The 23826-nt window shown below is 43.3% G+C and overlaps 1 protein-coding gene across 1 annotated transcript in view; it reads left to right on the top strand.

The window, feature by feature from the left end:
• The first annotated feature begins 229 nt into the window (after positions 1–229).
• vat1 (vesicle amine transport 1) overlaps positions 230–23826 on the top strand; it is a 46561-nt gene continuing 22964 nt past the window's right edge. The window contains exons 1-2 of the mRNA XM_060901885.1: positions 230–918; positions 13335–13542. Coding sequence (XP_060757868.1) covers positions 475–918; positions 13335–13542 — 652 coding nt within the window. The 5' untranslated portion in view covers positions 230–474. The remainder of the gene's footprint in view (positions 919–13334; positions 13543–23826) is intronic.

Below are 23826 nucleotides of genomic sequence, written 5' to 3'. Positions count from 1 at the left end.
ATTTAATAGTGTGTTTATTTTATAGGTTATACATTTTTTAGTAATTAGCACCTGTCAGCTATTTAATTCACCACTTTGCCATCCCTTGTTTGGTGTGGAAGTGAAACTGCTCATCTCATCATACTGCGCGGTTATGTGATTCTGCTCCTCCGGTTCCCCTCCCTCCCTCCCTCTTTCTCTCTCTCTCTCTCTCTTTCTCATATACACGCCCTTTTGTAAAAAGCCTGTCAGGCGTGGGTCCTTGTATTCGTCGCGCATCTCCCAGCAGTCCCTTCGCTTCCTCTCTGATTTATTCTCCACGCCCTAAGGGGTTCAGTTCACAGCCGCGCTGATCACATAGAGGGCTGCAGGTCCTGTTTGCGTGCTCACCGACGACTCTGGTGGTTTTTTCTCCCCTCTTAAGTGTGAAACAGCCGGTCTGTGAGGCTTTTCTCACTCCTACACCGACATCGCACGCGCCCACCGGTTCTCAACATGTCAGGTGAAGACGCGCCCGCGCAGCAGCAAAACGCCGAGGAGCAAAAACCGCAGCAGCAGCAGCAGGATGGCGAGCCCAAAAGCGAGTCGCCTAAAACCGAGAACAAACCCGAGGCTGAACCTGCTGCCGCTGCTTCAGGAGAGGAGGCGGCGGCTGCGCCCGCGGACAAACCCGCCGCCGAGGAGGACACGTTCAGCTACCGCGCTCTTGTGCTCACAGGCTACGGCGGCTATGACAAAGTGAAGCTGCAGGTGAAGAAAGGAAAGCCGGCGCTCAAGAGTGGAGAAGTGATGGTGCGCGTCAAGGCGTGCGGCCTTAACTTTGCCGACCTCATGGCGCGCCAGGGGCTGTACGACCGTCTCCCGTCTCCACCCGTTACACCGGGAATGGAGTGCTCGGGGATCATCGAGGCTATCGGTGAAGACGTGATAGACAGAAAAGTAAGCTATTCCTCCTGCATTTTATTTCATTTCAAGTTCAGGTTTACACTTTTATCCATGAGTTAGGTACATTGTTGTATTTATTTGACTATAGTTCGTTATCCTTGAATTGCACACTACATTCCTAACTCCACCTCTGGTAGCTATGGCAACGCATGGTAAATGGTTGGCGTAGGCTGGCACTGTGTTTAGTGCTGTAGAATGAAGTCTATAGCGTGTTTAGGAGACAATAGATTAGTGGCGTGTCCAGTTTTTTAGCTGGCAACGAGCGCAAGCACGACCGGCACCGCCTAATCAAGGTTGCGTTTGCGGAAATTAGTGCATCACAGGGTAACAATTAGTTGTTTTGGAATAACACATTCCTTTTTATAGTATTGCAGCCTATACATCTCAGGAATTTTTTTTTTTTTTTTTTTTTTTTTGGGTGGTGAAATGCTTTTATTTCAAGGATGGCCAGCCACCCCATGCGACCACACCCTCCTGAAGCCTGTCGACTGCATCACCTGGGTCGCGGGTGGAAACGCTGATTTCTTATTTAAGAAGCTACCGGGTTCAAATTAAGACTGGCGGGTTTAGTCGGGGAGCGAGATTGAGACTGAGCCGCCGCCCCGTGCGTTCACACCCGTCGCGCGCGTGATTGACAGACTGCAGGCGCGCAGCATCTTGGGAGGATGTCTGATCCAAAGACGGCTTTGTCTGACATTAGTGCGCATAAATAAATAAATGAGAACCTGCAGGAAACTCGACAACACAGTGACGCGTGGTGATTGTCACGGGCTCGGCCCGGTTCTGGGGAGAGGGTTCAATCCCAAACGCTCTTCTAATCCATGGAGGCAAGAAGTGCACTCGGTATAGTGAGGAGAATTTCTGCTTTCGAATAGGTGCACTTTTTGGTGTACTAAGATGTAGGGATGCATTCTCTCTCTCTCTCTCTCTCTCTCTCTCTCTCACCCCAAAAAAAAGGAAGAAAAGGGCGAGGCGCGCGAGCTGAGAGGGAGTGAGGGGATATTATGCAAATATCCACACGCGCCTTTTGTCATCCGCCTCACGCGCCTGGAACCAGAGGAGCTCTCGGGCGTCATCAGGGTTTTTTTTTTTTTCCCCCTCTTTTCCTCCTCCCTCCCCCCCCTTTTTTTTGGGGGGGGTGTTTTTTTTTTTTTTTCTCCCCCCTTTAAGCAACTACGCCTATCTGTCGGCTGCTCGCGAAAGCGCGCTGTGCGCATCACTATTCTTAAAGCACGCCTCCTAAACACGTTTAAAATGCATTCTTTACAAATTCCCTTAAGGAATTATAGTAATAGACTTTATACACATGGTTAATGGGTTTCTTATTCTATTCTTTTTTTTTTATTTTTTTTTTATTCTAAGGTGTTCCATAGGAACAAACCGATGAGTCATGCGTGATGCGCCGGGTTGCCAGGTTGAATCCAGTCTTTAAAGCCAGTTATGATTTCAGGGGTAATGACTGTATTCGCTAACCTGATTTCATTTTGGTTACTGATTTGTTTATGCTCGTTGGCCCTATTGGTTTTAATGAAGCCTAATAATTGGGTGTGTCCTGGCAATAACGCGCGCACACATTCTAAGTGAATGTAATAGGTAAACTGTGGTGTGCAAATATTTTATAAATAATGATCACTGGTCTCGTTTGCATCTTTTTTTTTTTTAAATACTTTTAATACAACAGAGTTGCTAATGAACCAGTCATTCATAATTTGATAGGATTATGTATGCATCACACAAATGTACAATCCTCATAGATTAGGGGTCTTCAGCTGTATCCACAAAAGGCTTTCACTCCAGCTCCCACTTGTACAGTATAATCTGTTCAGTTTGGTCTCCAATCAGCTATCAATTGTGCCTCCTGTTTGGCTGGAATGAAAGCCTGCAGCCACACTGGCCCTTTGAGGATAATGTTGAAGATCCCGGATATGGGGTGTGTCACGACAAAATGAGTCTAGTTGATTTAAAAGAAAATGAAGTTTTTGTATTTTAAATCTACATTTAATTCTTTAATGGGTCTTTTTGTTAAATTGGGTGTAGTCAGTTTGGAGAAGTTAGGAAACATGTTTAAGGCATCATAGTTAACAGGAAGTGAAGTTTGGAGAAAATCAGATGTGATCCTTGATGCGTAAATTCCTATTAATGCATAGGACATGTTGTTTTGGCCTACAAAGATCTATAGGTGGTTTTACAGCATATTTTGGTGATTTTTATAAATTAAGGGATGTATAAATGTATCTTTTTTTGGCATAATTTGAAAATATGTAGGTTATTTTTGATGCAATAACTTTTCTTTTCAAGATACAGCAATTTGAACTTTTGCTACACTGGACTCTTTGTGGTGCCACACCCCATATACAGTGTACAATGCAAACTAAAGGCTATGTAAGCAGCAATCCACACAATCTGGCAACCGGGTTAGTATCCATGGCGACACCTCATGGCCTGACAGCTAGATGAAAACGTCTGCTAGATTACAAAACGAACATGGTGAGAAGAAAGACACCTGAGACAGGGTGTGAAGCATTGTGTAGCCTGTAAGTTGGTATCAGAGTGGGGGTTGAGGGAGGGATGCTGTGTCACCCAGCTGCGCAGATGGATATTGTGGTCCAGTTTCCTTTTGTCCATCACGGTCTCTCATCCATCTCTTTCATCATTGAAATCAGATTAAAAGCTCATCTTAATCCATTCCTGCCAATCACACACCCAACCTTGTTATTGCTCAGGGACAAACAAGTCACGCATGGCCTCTCCCTGCTCATAAAGATCTGCACATACAATGCATCACGCTGTTGCACACTTCACACCCTGCTGGTGCTGAAACAGTACTGAACATGTGCACCTTGGAATTTGCTGATGCTGAGCATAAATAAAATTGCAGTTTTAAGACGGGAAGAGAAACATGCACATGTAATTAACCCCAAGGATAAGTGCATGACTTAACAAGGGACTAATGCCTAGACTGTTCTCATTGACTTGTTTATATAAATAATGTATGATCCACACACTCGCATCACAACCCTGCTGCAGAGATCAGCCACATCTGTTCTCAATTATATTTTCCTAACTCACTGTCAGGCTGGAATTTCCTCCTGTTTTCAGTCTTTGTCTTTCCTGTCTCTCTTTCTCTGCTTTGTTCTTCTCACACTCCCTCCTGCTGTTTTGTTTTTCTATAGACATTTCTTTAAGCTGTTTAAGAGCTTGTTAGAACCACAAAGGTGTGGACAGCCACAGCATCAAAAATAAACCGGGTTCGTAGAAGGGAACAAAATGACAACTCAACAAGATGTTGGGGATGGCTAGAAGAAAAAAAAAAAACTGTTGAACATTCAGTAAACAGACATGACTGTGCATCTATTGATGCATCATATTTATTAATTAGAGCTGGGCTCTAGCACCTTAAATTGCTTTTGATTTGCCCTGTTTGGTTTGGATCATTGACCTCCCAAAGATGGTCTTGAAAATGTTTTTTTTTTTTTTATATTATAAATGTATTAAGTAATTAAGAATATTGCAAGCATGGTCTTGCGGGATCTTGGGTTTTCTCTCCTTTGGAAACCCTTAATGGTTTTATGGCAACCCCTACAGCTGAGTGGTTCCCTACCAGGAAAGGGTTTCTGTAGGACTATCTTAGGAAGAGAAGAACCTCTGAAGAGCCTTTTTCCCCCAGTTTCCTTTAAATGCAGCACTACTGCTTTTGCTGTCACTTTGCATTATGACGGTGTAATATTTGTGCTGTATTACCCACCCATACTGCCAAGGGTATTTTGTCAAATAAAACTGTAATCAAATTCAGGCGCTGCATCAAACCAGGCCAGTGGACATCTAGACAACTGCCTTTTTTTAATTCAGTATTGGCATTTGCAGTGTTGCAGAAGGTTGCAATATGCAAATGGGCCCTCAAACAAATAAATGGGTCCAAGGAGCATTTCTTGCCAGTCTCTCATAATTGTGACGTATTCCCATAATCCAATAATCAATGCCTCAAATCAGATGGTTTCTTTATTAGAAAAGATTCCATGTAGAACACTTGAAACCCTTTCTTGCTATGAGGTTATATAGCTAGTAGCAGTACACTTGGTTTATTTCATGTCGCACTTGGATTGTACAGGATAACCCCAGCTGAGGGCCTGTTTACACGAGGACGCTGTCGGGTAAAAACGACTAAATATTTTATCAGAAGTGCCTTTCGTCTACACGGGGACGGTGTTTCCGAGACTGAAAAACGGAAAAAATTGAAGACGCCTTCCAGAGTGGATAAGTTAAAAACAGCCCCCATTGCATATCCGTCTAAACTACCCAATACGCGAAACTCTGCTCGGATCTGCTCATGTCGGGTACGCGTTTACGTCATACATATGTCATATACTGTACATGCCAGCCCGGGAAGTAAAAAAGCAAGAGCATGTCTGATTACATCGATCCAACGGACCTTCAAGCTGCTCTGGCAGCTTTAATAAACGTCCAGGAGTCCTTCGAACATCTATACCGAATCTGCACATATACCGTTAATGAACAGAGGCGGGTATAGTATGCACTTACTTTCTTACTTGCCATAGCCAGAGTAGTCAAAGTTTTCGCGGCGCAGATGTGCAGATCAGACAAGACGGAAGACGTTGCGCATGCGTGCAGACATAGCGGAGGTCTTTCACAGCACCACCTAGCCGCCTGGCATGCACATCCAATTGAATTCCACACGTTTGTGTCACCGTATAGACGCAGATTTCCTCCTTGAAAACGGTCGTGTAGACGCGGAAAAAAGTGAGAACGAAAACTGACTTTTGCGTTTTTGTTTCAGACCGTCCCCGTGTAAAGTGGGCCTGAGTGTCTAAAAATACTGGTGATCTTTGAAGCAAAGCTGCATGGTTCTGTATCTGCAAGGTCATGGCAGTACAGTGGTCTCTCATTAGTATGAAACTTGTTTTATCTTGGGGATAAAATGGATCCTATTGGAGATCAATTGTACCACCTGTACTGCTGTTGCTTAAAGTTTGGGTTTACCTTGAATACGATTCCAAGAAGAATCCATTTAGAATAGTCTTCTTGGAGGAACAATTTTTCTGCACTATTCATACTTTTTCTCCCTGAGGCCCACTTCCTAGTAGAACCATATGACAAAGGGTCGTCATTTCTGCTGCACTTCAAGATGACTACAAAAAAATTGTCTAATCTTTCATCTGCTCGCTGTGTAAACATGTCTGAGCATTGACTGGTGCAAGATGGACAGCATTTTAATCTGCCCAAATTGATGTTAACTTGACTTTTCACTGTAGGCCCAACAGTTTGTGTTTATATAAAAAAAACACCACACACTTAAGCATTTGCTTTACGGTTACAGAAAGTAAGGTTGCCATCTTGGTGCATTGTTCAAGCACTGAACACCAGCCAAAACATGAGTGTGAATGGGGTGGAAGTGGGTGGGGCTTAGAGTTCAGAACATTGGTGCAAATGTTAATTGACCTTTTTTTTGTCTTTATTTTTAAAAAAAGATAGCTCTTAATGTGTGAGTACATTCCAGGGTACCTCAATGTAGCACTGATGCAAAAGGATTGGTAGGTCTGATACAATCTTGTAAACGTTTTTGGTATTTATTTTTTTTCCATCTCATCCCTCAACACCTTGTGTAGTGTTGATAAAAGTACCTGTTATATCTTAAGTGTCCATGTATTGCAAGATCAGCTAGAAATGCACTTGGAACACTGACCTCTGCCCAGGTCAAGTCAACTCTTCTGTGATGTGCAAAACTGCAACCACTGTATATCTGAATATATTTCCAAAGCTATTAGGATTGTGCCTACATATGTATCCCAAAGGATTACTGGTATCCATGAATGTGGATTGTGATATGGTGTCATTGTATTCCTACACTGGCTGTTTGTGGGAGTTTTCCCCCACTATTGAACTTTACTGCCGTCTATTGGATTTTAAGATGTATGGTATGCATGGACTTGCCAAGGCCAAGTGTCTTATCTGTAAACTTTGAAGGTGTACCAGGGCTTACTCCAAAATTGAACAGGTTCTTCCTTGGCCCATGCTATACCCTTCCTTCCAAGTTTCATGGAAATCAAGGCAATAGGGTTTGCACAATCCTGTTTAGTTAGACAAACAAAATGCACTGAAACATGATCTCCTTGGTGTAGGTCAATGTTATGGCACAAGACCTTATAAAATATTGTAATGTTAAACACTGGACATTGATGCGGTTTCATTTTGATGCATATTGTGTAAATGTTTTGTCTATATTGAGTCTTGTAGGAGGCGTATCTGTAGGTCTGTGTGCACATGAATGTGTTTACCATCTTTACTGGCTGTAGCTGTATACACAGGGTAGTGAATGTATGATTTGTTTTTCAACCCAGCATGTGCCTTTAGAGTGGAGTGTGTCTGACTCATGGTGATGGTTCAGTCGAGGCACCCACGTCTATTGACCAGTGCTGCCCAATTAGATGAAGGGAAGAGGAATGGCACAGTAGAAGAGTAGAGGAGGTGGAGGTGATGAGTGAGAAGGGGGGGGGCAAGGGGGTGAACAAGTGGGAGGGAGAGAGGGAGGCAAATGAGGAGAGAATTGGGACAGTGTGTACTGGGAACAGAGTGAAATAATAGTGATTTTGAAAGATGGATCACTCTTTAATTGGACACAGTAGTCAGCCGTGTTCATGTCTCCCTTGGGTCTATTAGTCTGTGCTTTTGTGCATCTTTCAATATATCTATTTTTATAGTGATGCAGGAGCATTCGTTAGTCAGTAAGAGGTGTGTGTGTGGGGGGGGGTCACTGAAGACACTGTCAATTGGGTTTGTGTGCGAGTAGTGCTTTTATGTACACTCCTGTCTTGTGTGTCTGCCCAAGTGAATGCAAATGTGTATAATGTCATCTCCCCCCACCCCCGGGGTGTGCGCGTGTATCATCTTGTCTTGGGTTATAGAGGCTGAGGAATCTGGCCACTTCCTTGAGAGCGGTGATTCCTGTTCGAGACAGAGGGAAGGAGGTTTGAGTAAATAAATCAGAATGAAAGACAAGAAGTTGGGAATCCGTTTATATAATGAACATGCTGTATAAAGAAAGCATTATACAGGGATTACTGGATGTCTAAACTTGGGCCACACTAGAGGATAATCGGGCTATTTTGACCATCCTGATCACCACAAGGTATTCTGACAATAGGATGACTTGTTTTAACTGATCTAATTGCCATGCTCAATATTTACGACTCAACTTTCTGTATTGTGGTGGAAGACGAAAACGAAGCTCGTTATGTTAATGTCGTCCTGGAGCCTTTTTTGCATTGAAAGACTTGGCTTTACCGCTGACTGTTTTATAAAGCACTAAAACTGGAGACTCCTTCCACAAATGCTACAATGGAGCATTCCTATGTGAATTATTGGAAACAATAACGTGTTGGCATGCATTTAATGTAAATCTTTGGTTTGTCTTACACCAGGAACTGTCAGTTGTTGTTAGAAAATTAAGCCACTCCTTCTGACCAATCAGAACTGAGAATTAAGCAGTACTGTAAAGACTTTCAGCTGCTACTGATCACTCAACGATCATTGTCTGCACTTTTTTTTTTTTTTTAAATATTTAAATCTGGAGTTCTGTTTGTTCAAGAGATTCCGTGAGATTGCTTGCAGGTTCCCAGAGTCAGGATAATTTGTTTTGGGTTTGTGAGCATAATCTGAAAGTGTGTGGTTTTGTTCTTGGTACATCTTATAGTAGGGGTGGGGAGCATGAAGGATGAAAAACTGAAGTGTTTTGATATCTGGTACCACTCATTTTTTCAACATTGTGTTGGACTGTATAAATGTTGTATTGTGGCCTGGGCAGAACTCCTACATAATCATTATTGTAGTTCAAAAGTGCAGCGTGAATGTGGCTGTGCACAGTGTTTCCTGTGTCTCCTGATTCCTGTGGAAGTTTGCTGGAGGAGGTTTCCTGTAGTTCTGTGACTTTTTTTTTTTTTTGGACTCCTAATATTTTTCTTCACTGCCATCATTGTCTTTCCTTGCAGACCAGCTGAAATCTGACAGTTACTACAAAGTTGACCCCCCCCCCCCCCCCCCCCCCATTTTGCATATTTAAGTCTTTGGAGTAGCGTCTTGGTGGAATGGTGTCTAAAATCAATGTGCCATGGTAGACGAGCTTAAATCTCTACTTCAGGCAGAAATTTAATTGATATGATTTTTCTACTTGCCCCAAAGCCAAACACTGAAGATATGCTTGGCTTCATTAGTTTTGGACAGGAGCTGCAAGGATCAAGTAGTGGGAGCGTTACTAAACCCAAAAGATCCTTTATTTATTTATTTTTAAGATCTGCTTCACACTCCTAGTTCTTAAGTCTCATCATGCAGACTTGCTGTGACATGGATTCCACAGCAGGTGTTACCAATGATTCCCCCCAATGCAGTTTAGTATTGCTCCACTCATCTTCCAAAGTTTGAATCTGAAATTGCAATGGAAAGGTGGACATTATCACTTGCGCAGTGTAGTTCTGCTAACTGTCAAGACTGTTTGTTGGCTATGTTTAACTTTGTAGCCCCAGAAAATGAACACTTTCTTCTAAACTATTCCTTTAGCTAAAACTTCAGTTTTGAGTTCAAATCCTAGGACTGCCATATAACCACTGTTGGATGTGACCACTAACCCTCAACTGCTTCATTTTGTGCGTGATGGTATTTCTCTCACTTCCTCACCTCATAGCTGTTCTGAGGAAAACCAGGAAATCGGCTTCCACAGGAGAAATGAGCAAACATCTGCTGTGCAGAAAATCCACAAAGATTTTGTTCCATTGAGCCATTCTACCACAAGTACAAAAAAGGTTTTACGTTTGTTTGTAGACTTGTAGCTCTGTGCAGAAAATAAAACATGGACCATATTCTTTGAAGCAAGGGCCTCTGCATTCTCTTGCGACAAGGCTTTCGCAGATGGCTTTTCGCAGACAGTTGTAATTTATCATTGAGCGGGGAGTAATAGGCGTGTGCGATGTTATTCACTGCCACAACGCAAGGGGGGCGCGAAGTCGCGAAATCGCTAGGAGTAGTTGGTGGGTGTGGTCAGTGGAGTGTTTATCCTCCGGTTACTTATAATGACTAGAACTGGAGTCGTATAGATGTACGTACTTCCTCGATCAACCGCTCTTCGTGCTGCTCCATCTTCGCTCATGTTTTTTAAAAATGGTGGTCGTGAAAACAAACCAAACCAGGAAAGTAGGGAAGCGGAAGTGCGTGTACAGCGGATGTAGAGTGGACCAATCAAGGCCAATTTATGCTGACAACCCAGTCCTTGCAGATGGCGTCGCAGATGGTCTGTGTAGCCCCCCCCCCTTCGCAGACGCTCTGTGCGCACCTCCCAAAAATTGTGACCACCGCAGAAGCCTAGCAGACAGCGTTGCAGACAAGAGGGCTCTGATTGGTCCACTCTACATCCACTGTACACACACTTCCGCTTCCCTACTTTCCCGGTTTGGTTTGTTTTCATGACCGCCGTTTTTAAAAACACAAGCGAAGATGGAGCAGCACGAAGAGCGGTTGATCGAGGAGGTACGTACATCCATAGACATAGGATGTCTATGCGTACATCTATACGACTCCAGTTCTAGTCATTATAAGTAACTGGAGGATAAACACTCCACTAACCACACCCACCAACTACTCCTAACGATTTCGTGACTTCGCGCCCCCTTGCGTTGTGGCGGTGAATAACATCGTGCACGCCTATTACTCCCCGCTCAATGATAAATTACAACTGTCTGCGAAAAGCTGTCTGCGAAAGCCTTGTCGCAAGAGCATGCAGAGGCCTTCAGAGCCCTCTTGTCTGCGAGGCTTCTGCGGTGGTCACAATTTTTGGGAGGTGCGCGCAGAGCGTCTGCGAAGGTGGGGGGGGGCTATGCAGATGCTGTCTGCAACGCCATCTGCGAGGACTGGGTTGTCAGCATAAATCGGCCTTAAATCCTAGATGGTATATCAGGCTTTTACACGACTTACAAAAAGTTTCACCTTTTGAGCTTCTGTATCCTTCATATAGTGTTAAATTTAGTTTGATTTGGGCACTGAGCTGTTCACTAATCAACAGCTGCTTGTGAAGGAATCTTGGTGCTGTTTGATTAGAACACATTTCAACCTAAATTTGACCAAGCTGCAGGAAGGGACCAATGAATGGTAGACTTGTAGGGTTTGAAACACCCCTTTTCCTACACACATGCTACTCTGCTTAAATGTGGCATGAAATAAAGAGAAGAGGGAAATATAATTTCCTCTGAATCAGGCCAGACTGATGGATGAGAAAGCAGGTAGGGTGACTTGACTTGTAAATCCCTGTGGTTTTAGGTTTTCTTCAACACAAGTTCTGAAATCAAACAAGCTTTCAAAGATTCTATACAGAACCACAAAATGGGCTCTCATTCAGAAAAGTAGAATATCTTTAGAAAGCTAAAAATATTTGCCATTCTAAAAACCTTTTTTTTTTTTTTTGTAAGCAGGCAAGCCACAGTTGAGAAACGAACATGTATTACTTGTGTTGCATAAGTTGCATTCTTTCCATCTAGCAATATTGTGTGTTTTAAGGGACAAACCATAAATGTTGGAATTTATGTAGTACAATACAGGGTATTGCTTGGTAAAGGGGGACCTTTTTACCAAGCATTTATGGTGGGATCTCCTTATAGAGCTCCTTATAGAAAACCTTATGTCAACAATTATACATTCTTGGATGCACAATAGCCCAGTTTTTGGTGTTTGTTAGCCCTATAGAAATGATTAGGGATGACCCATATCCATGGACTAAGCCCCCCCATCTTTCAAAGATGAAAGGAATTCAATAAGGTGTCTTACGCTACGTTCACACTGCAAGGCTCAATTCCGATTTTTTTTGTGAAATCCGATTTTTTTTTTTTTTTTTTTTTGTGAGGTCGTTCACATAAATATATGCGACTTGTATGTGATCCTCAGTATGAATGAAAAGCGACCTAAAAGTGTTCCGCATGCGCATTGCAGGATACGAGACAACGTCACACGCAGTGAGCATGGCCAGTGTTTACGGAAGTAAAACTGCCCGGTTGCGGTATGACCCATCCAATCTAGCTTGAATAGCTGCATCCCCCCAAATGGAAATCAGCTCCCTAACCTCTGCGTCCTTCCATTGAGAAGATTCAGAACCTTCACAGCCCGAAGCGTCCCTCGCATTGATGTCATATGTGCCATGTTGTTGTAACTTTTTTTTTTTTTTTTTTGAGAGACCCGCCGCCTACTTCAGCGCAGAATAGTGACGTTTGTGGCTTGTTGATGACGTGTAAGTCGGATGAATGCGACCTGGCGGTTCAGACTGAAGTCGCATATGAAAAGAGCGGATAGGAGTCGGAATTAGGACCACATATCCAAACGGCCTGGGTCGGATTTGAAAAAATCGGATCTGTGTCGTTCATATTGTCAATAAAAGATCGGCTACAGGTCACATATGGGCGAAAAGATCGGATTTGAGTCACTTCAGCCTGCAGTGTGAACGTAGCCTTATTTTAGACATCCACATCTGATCTGCAGTTAAATGTTCTAAATGAATGTGAGCGAAGTTGACTTACTCTAATTTTCTATCAGTGTTTTAGAAGAGAAACTGAAAGTTGATGGACCTGAGCATGCATCTAATGAAAGTACAAAATGCACTAAAGGACAGAAGACTAAGTTTAGTGGTTTTTTTTTTTTTTTGAGCAAAATGGTTGACTTCTGTGCCTTATTTGTTTATTTGGATGAAATGCAGTTCAGATTCAAATGGCAAGTTTATATATACACTTTTTATTCACTGTGCCCTCAAAGAAATTTACTACTAGCCACCACTGGATGCAATAACATTAGTGAGTACTTTTAATGAAAACCCTTGATTTGCCTTACAGCCAGAACTATTGTCAGAGTTGCTAGTAGAAAAAATAATTGGTACCTTCTGAATTCAAGTGTTGCGGTATAACAAAGTTTGTTCTATTATGCTGCCTTGTTTAATTTGTGCTTTGAGTTGATACGGTTTGAGAGCTTGAGAAATGAACCAGGGTGGGGTTTTTATCTTTTAAAACTTTGTATTAGTCTGTGTGCAGGATGTGTGGTTTTCAGTTCAGTTTTGCAGAAATCTAGTTTTAGCTTCAGGTTCTTGATGACTGCGCCAGAGGCAGCAGTGGTCTGAGATGACATGAAAACGTGGCTTGAGAGGAACCAGACTCAAAAGGGAACCCACCTTCTTGGTGACAGTGCAATTATGAGTCATCTTTACTGTATTAGGTTCTTGGGACGAAAGGATCCTTAGTATAAACCAACCCCCCCCCCCCCCCCCCAATTGGGTTTTTAAATCTATTATCCAAGTGAAGTTATCTGCTGAATAATAAGACTAGGCATAAAAAAAGCTGGTTTCCTTAAAGTTTTTTTGTATGTTTCCCCTGCAGGTGGGTGATAAGGTGCTGGTTCTGAACCGCAGTGGTCTGTGGCAGGAAGTGGCTGTGGTCCCCAGTTCTCACACCTTCCCCATGCCTGAGGGGATGAGCTTCGAGGAGGCGGCAGCTCTGCCAGTCAACTACATCACCGCTTACATGATGCTGTTTGACTTCGGCCACCTGCGTCCCAATCAGAGTGTGCTTATCCACATGGCTGCAGGTTTGTGTGTGTGAGTGAAAAGTATTTTGCTCTCTGTATTGGCTGTGCAAGTTGCAGCCAATATAGGGTGGGGTATATTTGTCTAGAGATTTTCTGCAGCTGTTGACCTGATGGGTTTTGTGGTGTATATTCAGTAATCCTTGCATTTTTGTCATTGTGTATGTGTGTGCGCACTTGTAATTTATTGCAGCTGCTACAACTAGACTTTTGTGGGAATGCTAATATACAGTGGTGTAGATTAGCTCATGCGCATACATTTGAATGACCAAGCAAAAAAGAATGTGTGCATCTTTGGGTGGATCAGCACATCTTTGCCAGTGAATTGTAGGCTGTCAAAGCAAATGACTTCTGGCACTTCGTGCACAAAGAGCAGGTGTGTTTGGAGACTGAAGCATGTAGCACTAGTGGTGTCCTGTTTGCTTACAGAAGAAATGCCTCTAATGCATTTAAATTTGCCATAGTAAAACTATAAGGGGGATTTTACACATTAGCAGTGCTCTATCACGCTCCATTATGCCATTTAATAATGCATGTGGGCTTTTTTTCTTATTTAAACTTGATCAATAAGGTGCTTTTTTTTTTTTTTTTTTTTTTAAATCCACAAGGAGTTTTTAATGGATTTTTCTTAGAGATTGATCTGACACTTATGGCCCTTTTCCACTACCCTTTTTCAGCTCGCTTCAGCCCGACACGGCTCGTGTTTCGACTATCTAAGAACAGCACGACTCTGCTCGCTTCAGCCCCAAAAACTCGCACGGTTTTGGAGTGGGGCTGAAGCGAGCCGAGCCGAGTGGGGCTGGGGCGTGAGCAGACACTCCCCTGTGCACTGATTGGTGAGGAGGCGTGTCCTCACACGCCCCACGAGCACGCTGGGATCTGTAAACCCGGAAGAAGGAGAATTACAAGAATTATGAAGCCTTATGCGCCTCGCCTCATCTATACGCTCTTGCCAGTATCTGTTGGCGTTGTCGGCGACAACAAGCCACAGCACCAAGACCAGCAACACTAACGACTCCATGTCCTCCATGTTTATTGTTTACTCTCCGGGTTGTGAGACTACCGCTTAAAAGATCACCATCACTGTTTGCGCCGCCTAACGACATCACCTGACGTCCACCCACTTTCGCTAACTCCACCCAATGTGTCCACCCACTTCCAGCCAGCATGGTTCAGCGTGGTTGTAGTCGAAATGCAACTCCAACAGCCCCACTCAGCCCAACTCAGCTCGACTCAGCACGGCTCAGCCCAACTCAGCCATGTTGGTAGTGGAAAAGCGGCATTAGAATCAGGCTGATGCCCACAAAAACTAGTGAATTAATTATGGGAAGGAAAAATGAATTTAATCCAATCCTCTAATAAATGGAAAAGGTTGGAATTGGACATTTTTGTAGAAATTTACATATTAAGAGACATGATTTTGTAATCTGTTAGGCTTTTATTACTTTGTCATGAAGGTGAATGATTTTAATTCAGTAAAGCTGCAGTTTTGTGCAAGATTTTTTTTTTTTTAAAAGCTATATTTAAATATTGGATATAAGGGCGGCACGGTGGTGTAAGTGGTTAGCACGGTTGCCTCATAGCAAGACGGTTCTGGGTTAGCGGCCAGCGGGGGCCTTTCTGTGTGGAGTTTGCATGTTCTCCCTGTGTCTGCGTGGGTTTCCTCTGGGTGTTCTGGTTTCCTCCTACAATCCAAAGATCTGCGGTTAGGTTAATATGGGATGGCCTTGAGCGAGGCACCTAACTCCCCAACTGCTCCCCAGGTGCTGTTGGCATGGCTGCCCATTGCTGTGTGTGTTCACTGCTTCAGATGGGTTAAATGCAGAGAGGAATTTCACAAGTGTGTGATTTGAATAAAGTTGTGCTTATAAACATTTGATACTCAAGGTTTCAGTATCATTCTACCTGCTTGCAGGTAGATGGGCAAACAAATTGCATTGAAAATGTAAGCAGAGGTAAAAATACTGGGCTACAAATTAAGTGCAGTTGTAAAATGGCCAGTGTGCCTTGAACAGTCTCCATGAAACCTGAATGCTCTCCTATTCTGTATGGGCTAGAAGTGTTCACAGTAAGAGAATGGCTTCACTAGCTGACTATTACCCTGGTTTCACTAGGGATTTTGTACAGATACGATACTACTTTCGTACCGCAACACCGGTCCACACTAGCAACTATACCGGTACTGTAGCGGTATAACTGTTGGTACAAAACCCACAAATGTATGGGTTTTGTATCGATACTGTAGCGCTTCGCTAGCCTGGGAAATCCCATGCTGCTTTGCACAATCGTTCCAGTCTGAAAAGACAGCATGGAAACTATGGTCTAAAGGCTCGCCTGAGTTAGGGAGCCAATCAGAGAGTGGGGAGGGGTGGAAAGACGGTGACGTGTACTACTCGACAAACGGAAGCTTGTAGTTTATTTGGGACTGTTTACGGATCATGTTTAACATGGCGGCAAGCGATACGAACCAAACTTTCGATCAAGCTTTAGACACTGTTCTGAATAGTTTAGAGCGAAAGTTTGTTTTAAAAAAAGAGCGTTTGGTGTTGGTGTCTTTCTTCGTCGCTCTAACTACGTCACCGGGTACAACTGCCATGATTGGCCATGGGCTACGTATACGCCAAATGATAGACATTCGCAACGTCCAATAAACGGCTGTTGACAATCGTAAACCACACCTCCCCTACAAGAAATTCAGTAGGCGGATTCCAGACCATATTTCACTTGTGATATGGTCTGGTGTTAACCAGACTAGCGCTTCGCTGTAGTGTGAACAGATGAAGCGGTTCTGTATCGATACAAATATAATGCGCATGTGCAAAGTCACACACCTCAATGGATGTCTGTCTTCGCTGAATAAAATAGTGAAGAACGGAGACTTGTTTTTTCTTGGTTTCTTTCTCAACTGCCTCGCGCGTTTTATATGATTCGACTGAATAAATGACCACCAGAAATGGACTGTACATTGACAACAAAAAGCACACACGCGTTATTTCATCCGCCATATTCTCGGAAGGAAGTTACTTGGTAACCACGGAAACATTTCGCGCATGTGCATTTCAACTACCGTGAAAGAAAACCGCAAACATTTCTCGCTAGTGTGGACAGATGCACTAAACTGTACCGGTATACTTTGTATCGATAGTTATACCACTATTGTACCGGTATACATGTGAACACAGCTTTTTAAACCATGCTTATTGGATACTGTAGGTTGGCGTGCTTACAGGACGTGTGTAGGAGACAGATTTTACATGTAGTGCTTTCTAGAATATCAACAGGACTGAGGGTGAGAAATGCAATTTGTGGAGAGGGGGGAAGAGAGGCACATGAGGGGGAGGAATGTAGGTGGGTGGTGGTCACTTTAGGCTGAAACTGTGCCTCTGCTCAATAGGATATTGTTTGACACATCCTTCCCACCCTCTCACTCTCTCTGGGTTTACACATCTGCATCCTCTGCCTGAATTCAGTATGCAGGATTAGATATACATGTGTGTACACACAAAAAGCTGGATGGGGAAAGTGAAGCTCTCTTGGCGAGGTGTGTGTGTGTGGGGCTTTGGCTCTGGTCAGGAGGAAATGGTGATCCATCTGGAGTGTCACAGAAGGCAGAAACTCGCTGATCTCTCAGACCACCACACCCAGAACAGCAGGAGGGGGTTACAGAGATGGAATAAAAGGATGGGATAAACATTTTTCATTACACTGATGCAACTAACAATTATTTATGAATATGGTTCCTTGGGGGGAGGAATGAATACTATAGCTTATTTATGGATGGTTTTTTTTCGTATTTCTATGCAGCAATGCAAAATATTCAAATTTTTTTTCTGAAGTGTATAAATGTGTCCTTTGTATATAAAAATCGGTCTCGCTGGCCACTTTAATAGGAATCAATCATGCAGTTATTTAATCAGCCAAGCATGAAGGCCAGGAGTCTCTGTTCACGAAGTGTGCCTAGTTAAAGACTGAAAAAGCCCAATGTGCGTCCTTATTTTTGGTGTCCAGTTTCAGGGGCCTGTGCTCACTGTACCCTTGGAATTCTGTTCTTGGCTGACAGAAGTGGAACCCGATGTAGTCTTCTGCTGTTGTAGCCCATCCACTTCATGGCTTTGTTTTGAGATGCTTTTCTGCTCACCACAGTTGTGAAGAGGTAGTTGAGTCAACGCAGTTCTTCCTTTCAACTTAAACCAGTCTGACCATTCTGCTGTGGCTCTTCTCATGTGGCTTATTTTTTTGGTACTATTCTGCATAATTTCTAGAAACTGTGTGAGATCAAGACCCAGGAGATCAGCACCTTCTGAAATGCTGCATGGCATTTAGCAGATGCTCTTATCCAGAGTGACACAAGTCAGGTTCACAAAGTGTTGAACTTCTAAAGTTTTTCAGCTGGCACTAAAAGTGACAGAATATTGCTTGGTGTAATATTCTGTTGAAATACCAAAGCTCAAACAGCCAAGGATACAAGGTACAACTAAATGGAGAACTCAAATGGTTAACCCCAGGCTAGATGGTACACAGCCTGGGTTGGTCTAGACCGACATGAAGCTGCATAGTAGGCAGGTTCAGTCTGTGCTTGAAGGTGGTCAGGGAGTCGGCAGTTTTGACCTCAGTGGGAAGGTCATGTCACCAACAGGGTGCCAGAACAGACAGCAGTTTTTGGCAGCCATTTTTGATTTAGTTTTAGGCTTTTGGATGAAATGCTTGAGTTTTAGTCACATTTTAGTCAGTTCCATCCTTGATAGTTTTGGTCTAGTTTTAGTCGATGAAAACTAAAAGGGTTTTAGTCATTTTAGTCAAAAAAATAATTACTTTAAATTAAATTAGGCTAATACAGAGATAGGAAATTGTAATCAAGGTTGACGGGTTGTGCATAACATGCTCTCAAAACAGTGTCTCAAAACAAACTTGTTTCACTTGAACGTAAAAAGTATGTCAAATATTTGGGTTTAATAATCGATGACAATCTTGGAAGCCTCATATTGACTTTATTTGCAACAAAATAAGCAAGGTTGTCGGCCTTTTGGCCAAGCTTAGACATTTTATTCCACTACATACCCTTATGACATTTTTATATCGCTCTCTGATTCAACCTTATTTAACATATGGTCTTAGTTCTTGGGGACAGGCTTGTAAAACTCAAAGTATTAATCCTACAAAAACGAGCTTTAATCCATTTTGTTGATAAAGTGCCCTTCCATTGTTTTCCAAAACCAATATGTATGACATTGTTAAAGTGCACCCTCAAACATTTGTAAGTTATATTCTTATAATACTAGGTCATCTTACTCCAAGAACTTATATACTCAGTGTTCTTGTACAAAGCTACAAAAGAACTCCTTTTCCTGTGCTGGTGTTAGGGTATGGAACCAGATTCCAACTTCTAGAAGATCTAAATTGTCGTTCAAGAAAAGTCAGACACCACCTTTTGTCTGATTTAAGTAGATATGGATATGATGTTGACATCTCCAAACTCTTTTTCTACATAACTTTATTTCTATATTTTTTATATATATATATATAAAAAAATACAATTTTTTTTGTAAACATGAGTCTGCCTTGATTAGCAGTGTGCTATTTGCCAACTCGTGTAGTCTGTTATGTTTATATGTAATTGAAGTGTGCATGCTCTCTACATAAACACCTGTCCAGTGCAGACATCCCAAGTCTCCCGGAAGTTCCGGGAGTCTCCCGCATATTGATGGTGGCTCCCTGATGGCCGCAAATTGGAGAATATCTCCCGGAATCTAGAGCAAGCGAGCAAGAGCGTGCATGCGAAACATTAATGTCTGCATCACGCATATGACGGAGAGCGAGAGTCTACGTGTGTGTGCCTGTTCATGTAGTACATGCTAGAAAAAGAGCATCCTGACTGGTTTACAGACATCCAAACTCCTTTCAGGGAGGTGTCGTGCCCCCCCCCACTGACGGGGGGGTCATGCGTCAAAACACCTCCCTGAAATGAGTTTCTGCAGGCTGGGATGTCTGCTAGTGCGCATGCTCCATTGTTCACAGACTTGTTTCTGCCTCCGTTTAACATGATGCAATATATTAAGGCACAGCAACAGGTCTGAAAAGCTACATTTCCCCCCCGTATGTTTCACAGTAACTCAAATGTGGGTCAATATATGACAAAGCATTCAGTTGCTGTCCCACCAATAATCCCTGCAGGACAAGTTTTATTCATGACATGTTAATTGAATTTAAATTAGCTTAACCAAGCCAACTTTAGCATGAAGCTAGCGGTCCCATTCATTTTCGCCAGGTCACGGTGTTTTGGAAAACTTCATCGGAAATTCATCACAGCCCGATTGTTGAGTGACGTTAACCAAAGCTAGCAAACGTATACGTGATCTGTTAAGGACTTATTGTAACGTTAACTTACCGTCGCAGAAATGGCAGCATGGTGAGCCTTTAGATGCCTCTTGAGGTCTGTCGTATTCTTGCCACGTGGTTTATAGCCACAGCGTGTACCTCTGTCTCCCACTACAAGGCATTCCGTTTTTTCTGCTGGATTATGTGTAAAGTATGTCCATAAATTGTCTTTTCCACCCGCCAAGCCCTTGTGCTGACGTTGCCGCCGCCATGGTCCATGAACTGTGTGCTCTGTGCCTGGTGGGCGTGGCCAAACAAGGACAGGATGCAGTGCATTGCTGATATTTTCAGCATTTGGCAGGCAGGTTGCACGTGCTGTTGGAGGAAATGCCATGCATTTTGATAGTCCTATAGCCAACCCACTAACATTTTCGTCTCGTCAACGAAAACGGATGCATCTAGTCATATTTTCATGATCAGAGTTATGTTTAGCTCGTCACTGTCTTGTTTTAGTCATGAAAAAAAAGGTGCGCTAACAAACAACACTGACGGACAGCAGTCTTGAGCGGGCTGGGGAGGAGAGGGGCCAGGTGACCAGCAGTAGTGGAGTGTAGGTATCTGGCTGGTATGTAGGGGTGGCTCAGACTCTGGAGGTATGCTGGCCCTAACCCTTTGCCAGCCTGGTAAACTAGCACCAATGTCTTAAATTTGATACAAGCTGCAATAGGAAAGCCAGTGCAGGTCAGCAAGCAGAGGGGTGACATGGGAAGGGCAAGGGAGGTTGAAGACCAGGCAAGCTGCAGGATTTTGGATGAGCTGCAGGGGTCTGATGGCAGGAGCTGGAAGGCCAGCAAGGAGGTAGTTGCAGTAGTCCAAGCAGGAGAGGATCTGTGCTTGGACCAGGATCTGAGTAGAGTAGGTGGTGAGGAAGGGGTGGGTTCTTTGGATGTTGTAGAGGAAGAATCTACACGTCTGGGTCTGCAGTGATGTTCACTGAGGAGAGTTTGTCTCTAAACATGACCCCTAGGTAGATGCCCCCCTCCCCCAAAGGAGATGATCTCTGGGGTGGAGAGGATGGAGCAGGAATGTTGACTATCTTGCCTGGGTTGAGCGTCAGATGATGGTTGTCCATCCAGCTCTGGATGGACAACCAGGAGGTTGTTCTGTGAGCAAAAAAGGAGAGTTGGTAACAGCATGTTAAAGCGTCTTCGATAGGAAGGGGAGAAGAGAAACTAGGTGGTAGTTCTGGATGACCTGGGTCTAGGGTGGGTTTTTCAGCAGAGGAGTGATGTGAAGCTGGAGGGAAAGTATCCAGAGGACAAGGAGTTGATGAGGGAGGTGATAAATGGGAGGATGAGGAGAGAGAAGAGGATGGGGTCAAAGGCACAGGTGGTCAGTGAGAGCAGGAGCTGGGAGACATCTGAAGTGGAAAGGGGAGAAAAGGTAGAGAGTAGGGGAGAGGAGACTGCGAGGGGAGGCAGGTGTGGTGAAGGAGTTGGAGATGGCTATGGTCTTCCTCAAAAAAAGACCACAAAGTTCTCTGTGGTGATGGATGACTGAGGTGCAGCTGGTGGGGAGTTGAGGAGAGAAGAGAACTGTTGGTGAGGTTTGGAGACGGAGGTATGAATTTGAGTGATAAAACTTGGCTGATTTTGAGTGAAGCTGTGAACTTGGCAAGGAGAGACTGGTAGCCAAACGGTGCTGAGTTTCCCCAAAAGCATTGTAGCACAAATTACCGTTAAATGGTAGCCTGGGAAATCCCATGCTGCTTTGCACAATCTTTCCGATCTGAAAAGACACCATGGAAACTATGGTCTAAAGGCTCGCCTGAGTTAGGGAGCCAATCAGAGAGTGGGGAGGGGTGGAAAGATGGTGACGCATACTACTCGACAAACGGAAGCTTGTAGTTTATTTGGGACTGTTTACGGATCACATTTAACATGGCGGCGAGCGATTACGAACCAAACTTTCGATCAAGCTTTGTCTTGCACAAACGGCAGTAATCGCTCGGTGCCATTGTTTTCCTATTTTTGTTTTGCCTTCTCTTTCTCTTCTTTGCCTCTTCGTCGCTCTAACTATGTCACTGGGTACAACTGCCATGATTGGCCATGGGCTATGTATACGCCAAATGATAAGACATTCGCAACGTCCAATAAACGGCCGTTGACAATCGTAAACCATACCTCCCCTACGAGAAATTCAATAGGCGGATTCCAGACCATATTTCACTTGTGATATGGTCTGGTGTTAACCAGACTAGTTAAATGGTAGCGCGAGCAGCACAATGATCTCTCGCTAGTTCAGATGCTCTTAAGAGACTTTTGGGGAAACCCACCACAGGTCAGTAGGGACCCTGGATTTTCTCCACTTTATCTCTGCTGCACATAAACTGATTCTGTTGGAGTGAAGTGTTTCAGACATCCAGGAACTAAACCAGCCCATCTGGTATCAACAGCCATGCCATATCGCATTAGTCTCATCCCGAAGTGGGTTTTTGTGCATGTATTTTTCTCAGAGCTTACAGAGGAGTGTTTCAGGAAGCACTTGGGAGTTCAGTGCACAGGATGTTTTCTACATTTATCCTGGAACTGAAACGCGTTTCCTCTTTCAGGTCTTAACTCCTGACATGCACCTTCAATTTGACACCACTCCATGTATTATGGCCAAGAAGCTGTGTGTGTGGGGGGGGGCTGTGTGGTCATGGGGCTTGTGCCAACAAGCCTTAGTGTGTGACCAAAAGCAAAGCAGCCCTTGTTAATTATCAAACCATGATCAAGTAAACATTGAACGAAGTCCACTGTTTTGGACATTGACTCAGTGCTGAGCAAGGGGCTGCAGTTGGACTGAGCTTGGGATGTTATAAGCTGGAGTTTGTGTGACGTGAGCTAAGGATGACTTCAGTGAAGGAATGAAATAAAGTGACTCTTCTCAATTGTTTTGTCCATGTAGCCCTCTTTTTAACCAGTTAAGTCATCATATTCTTGGATCAAGCAAATATATTCAGTGATGCTAGACTTTTACTTAACTGTATATAATAGATTATTTTGCACTGACATGCCCAACAGCTGCTGTATATTATAGGGTTGACATTCCTTGAAATTTACTTTCAAATTTTTAATTACTTGAAAGATTTGGTATTTGAATGCTAATGAGCCACTAATGTTCTACTGCTCCACAGGGGAGGCAAAGCACTTTATATTGCATAAATGTAGGGAAGATCTTTAGTCTTTATTACTGATCCATTTACATGATCACATCTGATTGCTGACTTGGCTATTTTGCAGCTTTTGTTTCCTCTTGCCTTGTGTGGGTTTTTTTTTTTTTTTTTTTTGTAAGCCAGTTGAACAGACTGAATCCCAAATGGCTTTCTTCATGTGCTTGATATATGGTGTACCTAATTGTGTAGCACATGTATATAGTGTTCTATATGCCCAGCAGAATTCACAAGTTTGAACTACTGAGATTGAGTGCCTCCAATAAATGTATGTAACTTCACTTATTCCATTTTACCTTGAATCAAGATCTGAGGTTTTTAAAAATGTGGAAACAAATGGCAAGCATTTATCCAAAGTTGTTTCATCAGGTGACCGGCATTAGGCTTACTTTAGGCAACCTAAAGTAGAACATGTGATCTTAATATTTCAGTGTAAATTTTTTTTTTTTTTTTTTGGTCATGTATAAATTTAAGTTGTAATTTGAGAACTGTTGCCCTCCCCCCCCCCCCCCAATTTGTAAGCTGTGTAATAAGGATGGTTTTTTTTGTTTTTTTTTTAAACTGATTTGAGTGTTGGCAGGTCAACAGATTTGAACTTGGAACCTTGGAGAAAAGAGCAAACCCACCCACCCCTCCCTCGCTGTCCTGTATTTGCCCTTTTCTTGTGGGCTGCATCTGGGAATTTGTAGAATTCCACAATATTTTCAGGGGAAATTCCTCCTGAACACAACCACTTGTGCTGTGGTGATGGAGAGCTG

This window comes from Neoarius graeffei, chromosome 20 (assembly GCF_027579695.1).
Source record: "Neoarius graeffei isolate fNeoGra1 chromosome 20, fNeoGra1.pri, whole genome shotgun sequence".
NCBI classification, from domain to species: domain Eukaryota; kingdom Metazoa; phylum Chordata; class Actinopteri; order Siluriformes; family Ariidae; genus Neoarius; species Neoarius graeffei.
This window is presented reverse-complemented; position numbering and strand designations above follow the sequence as displayed.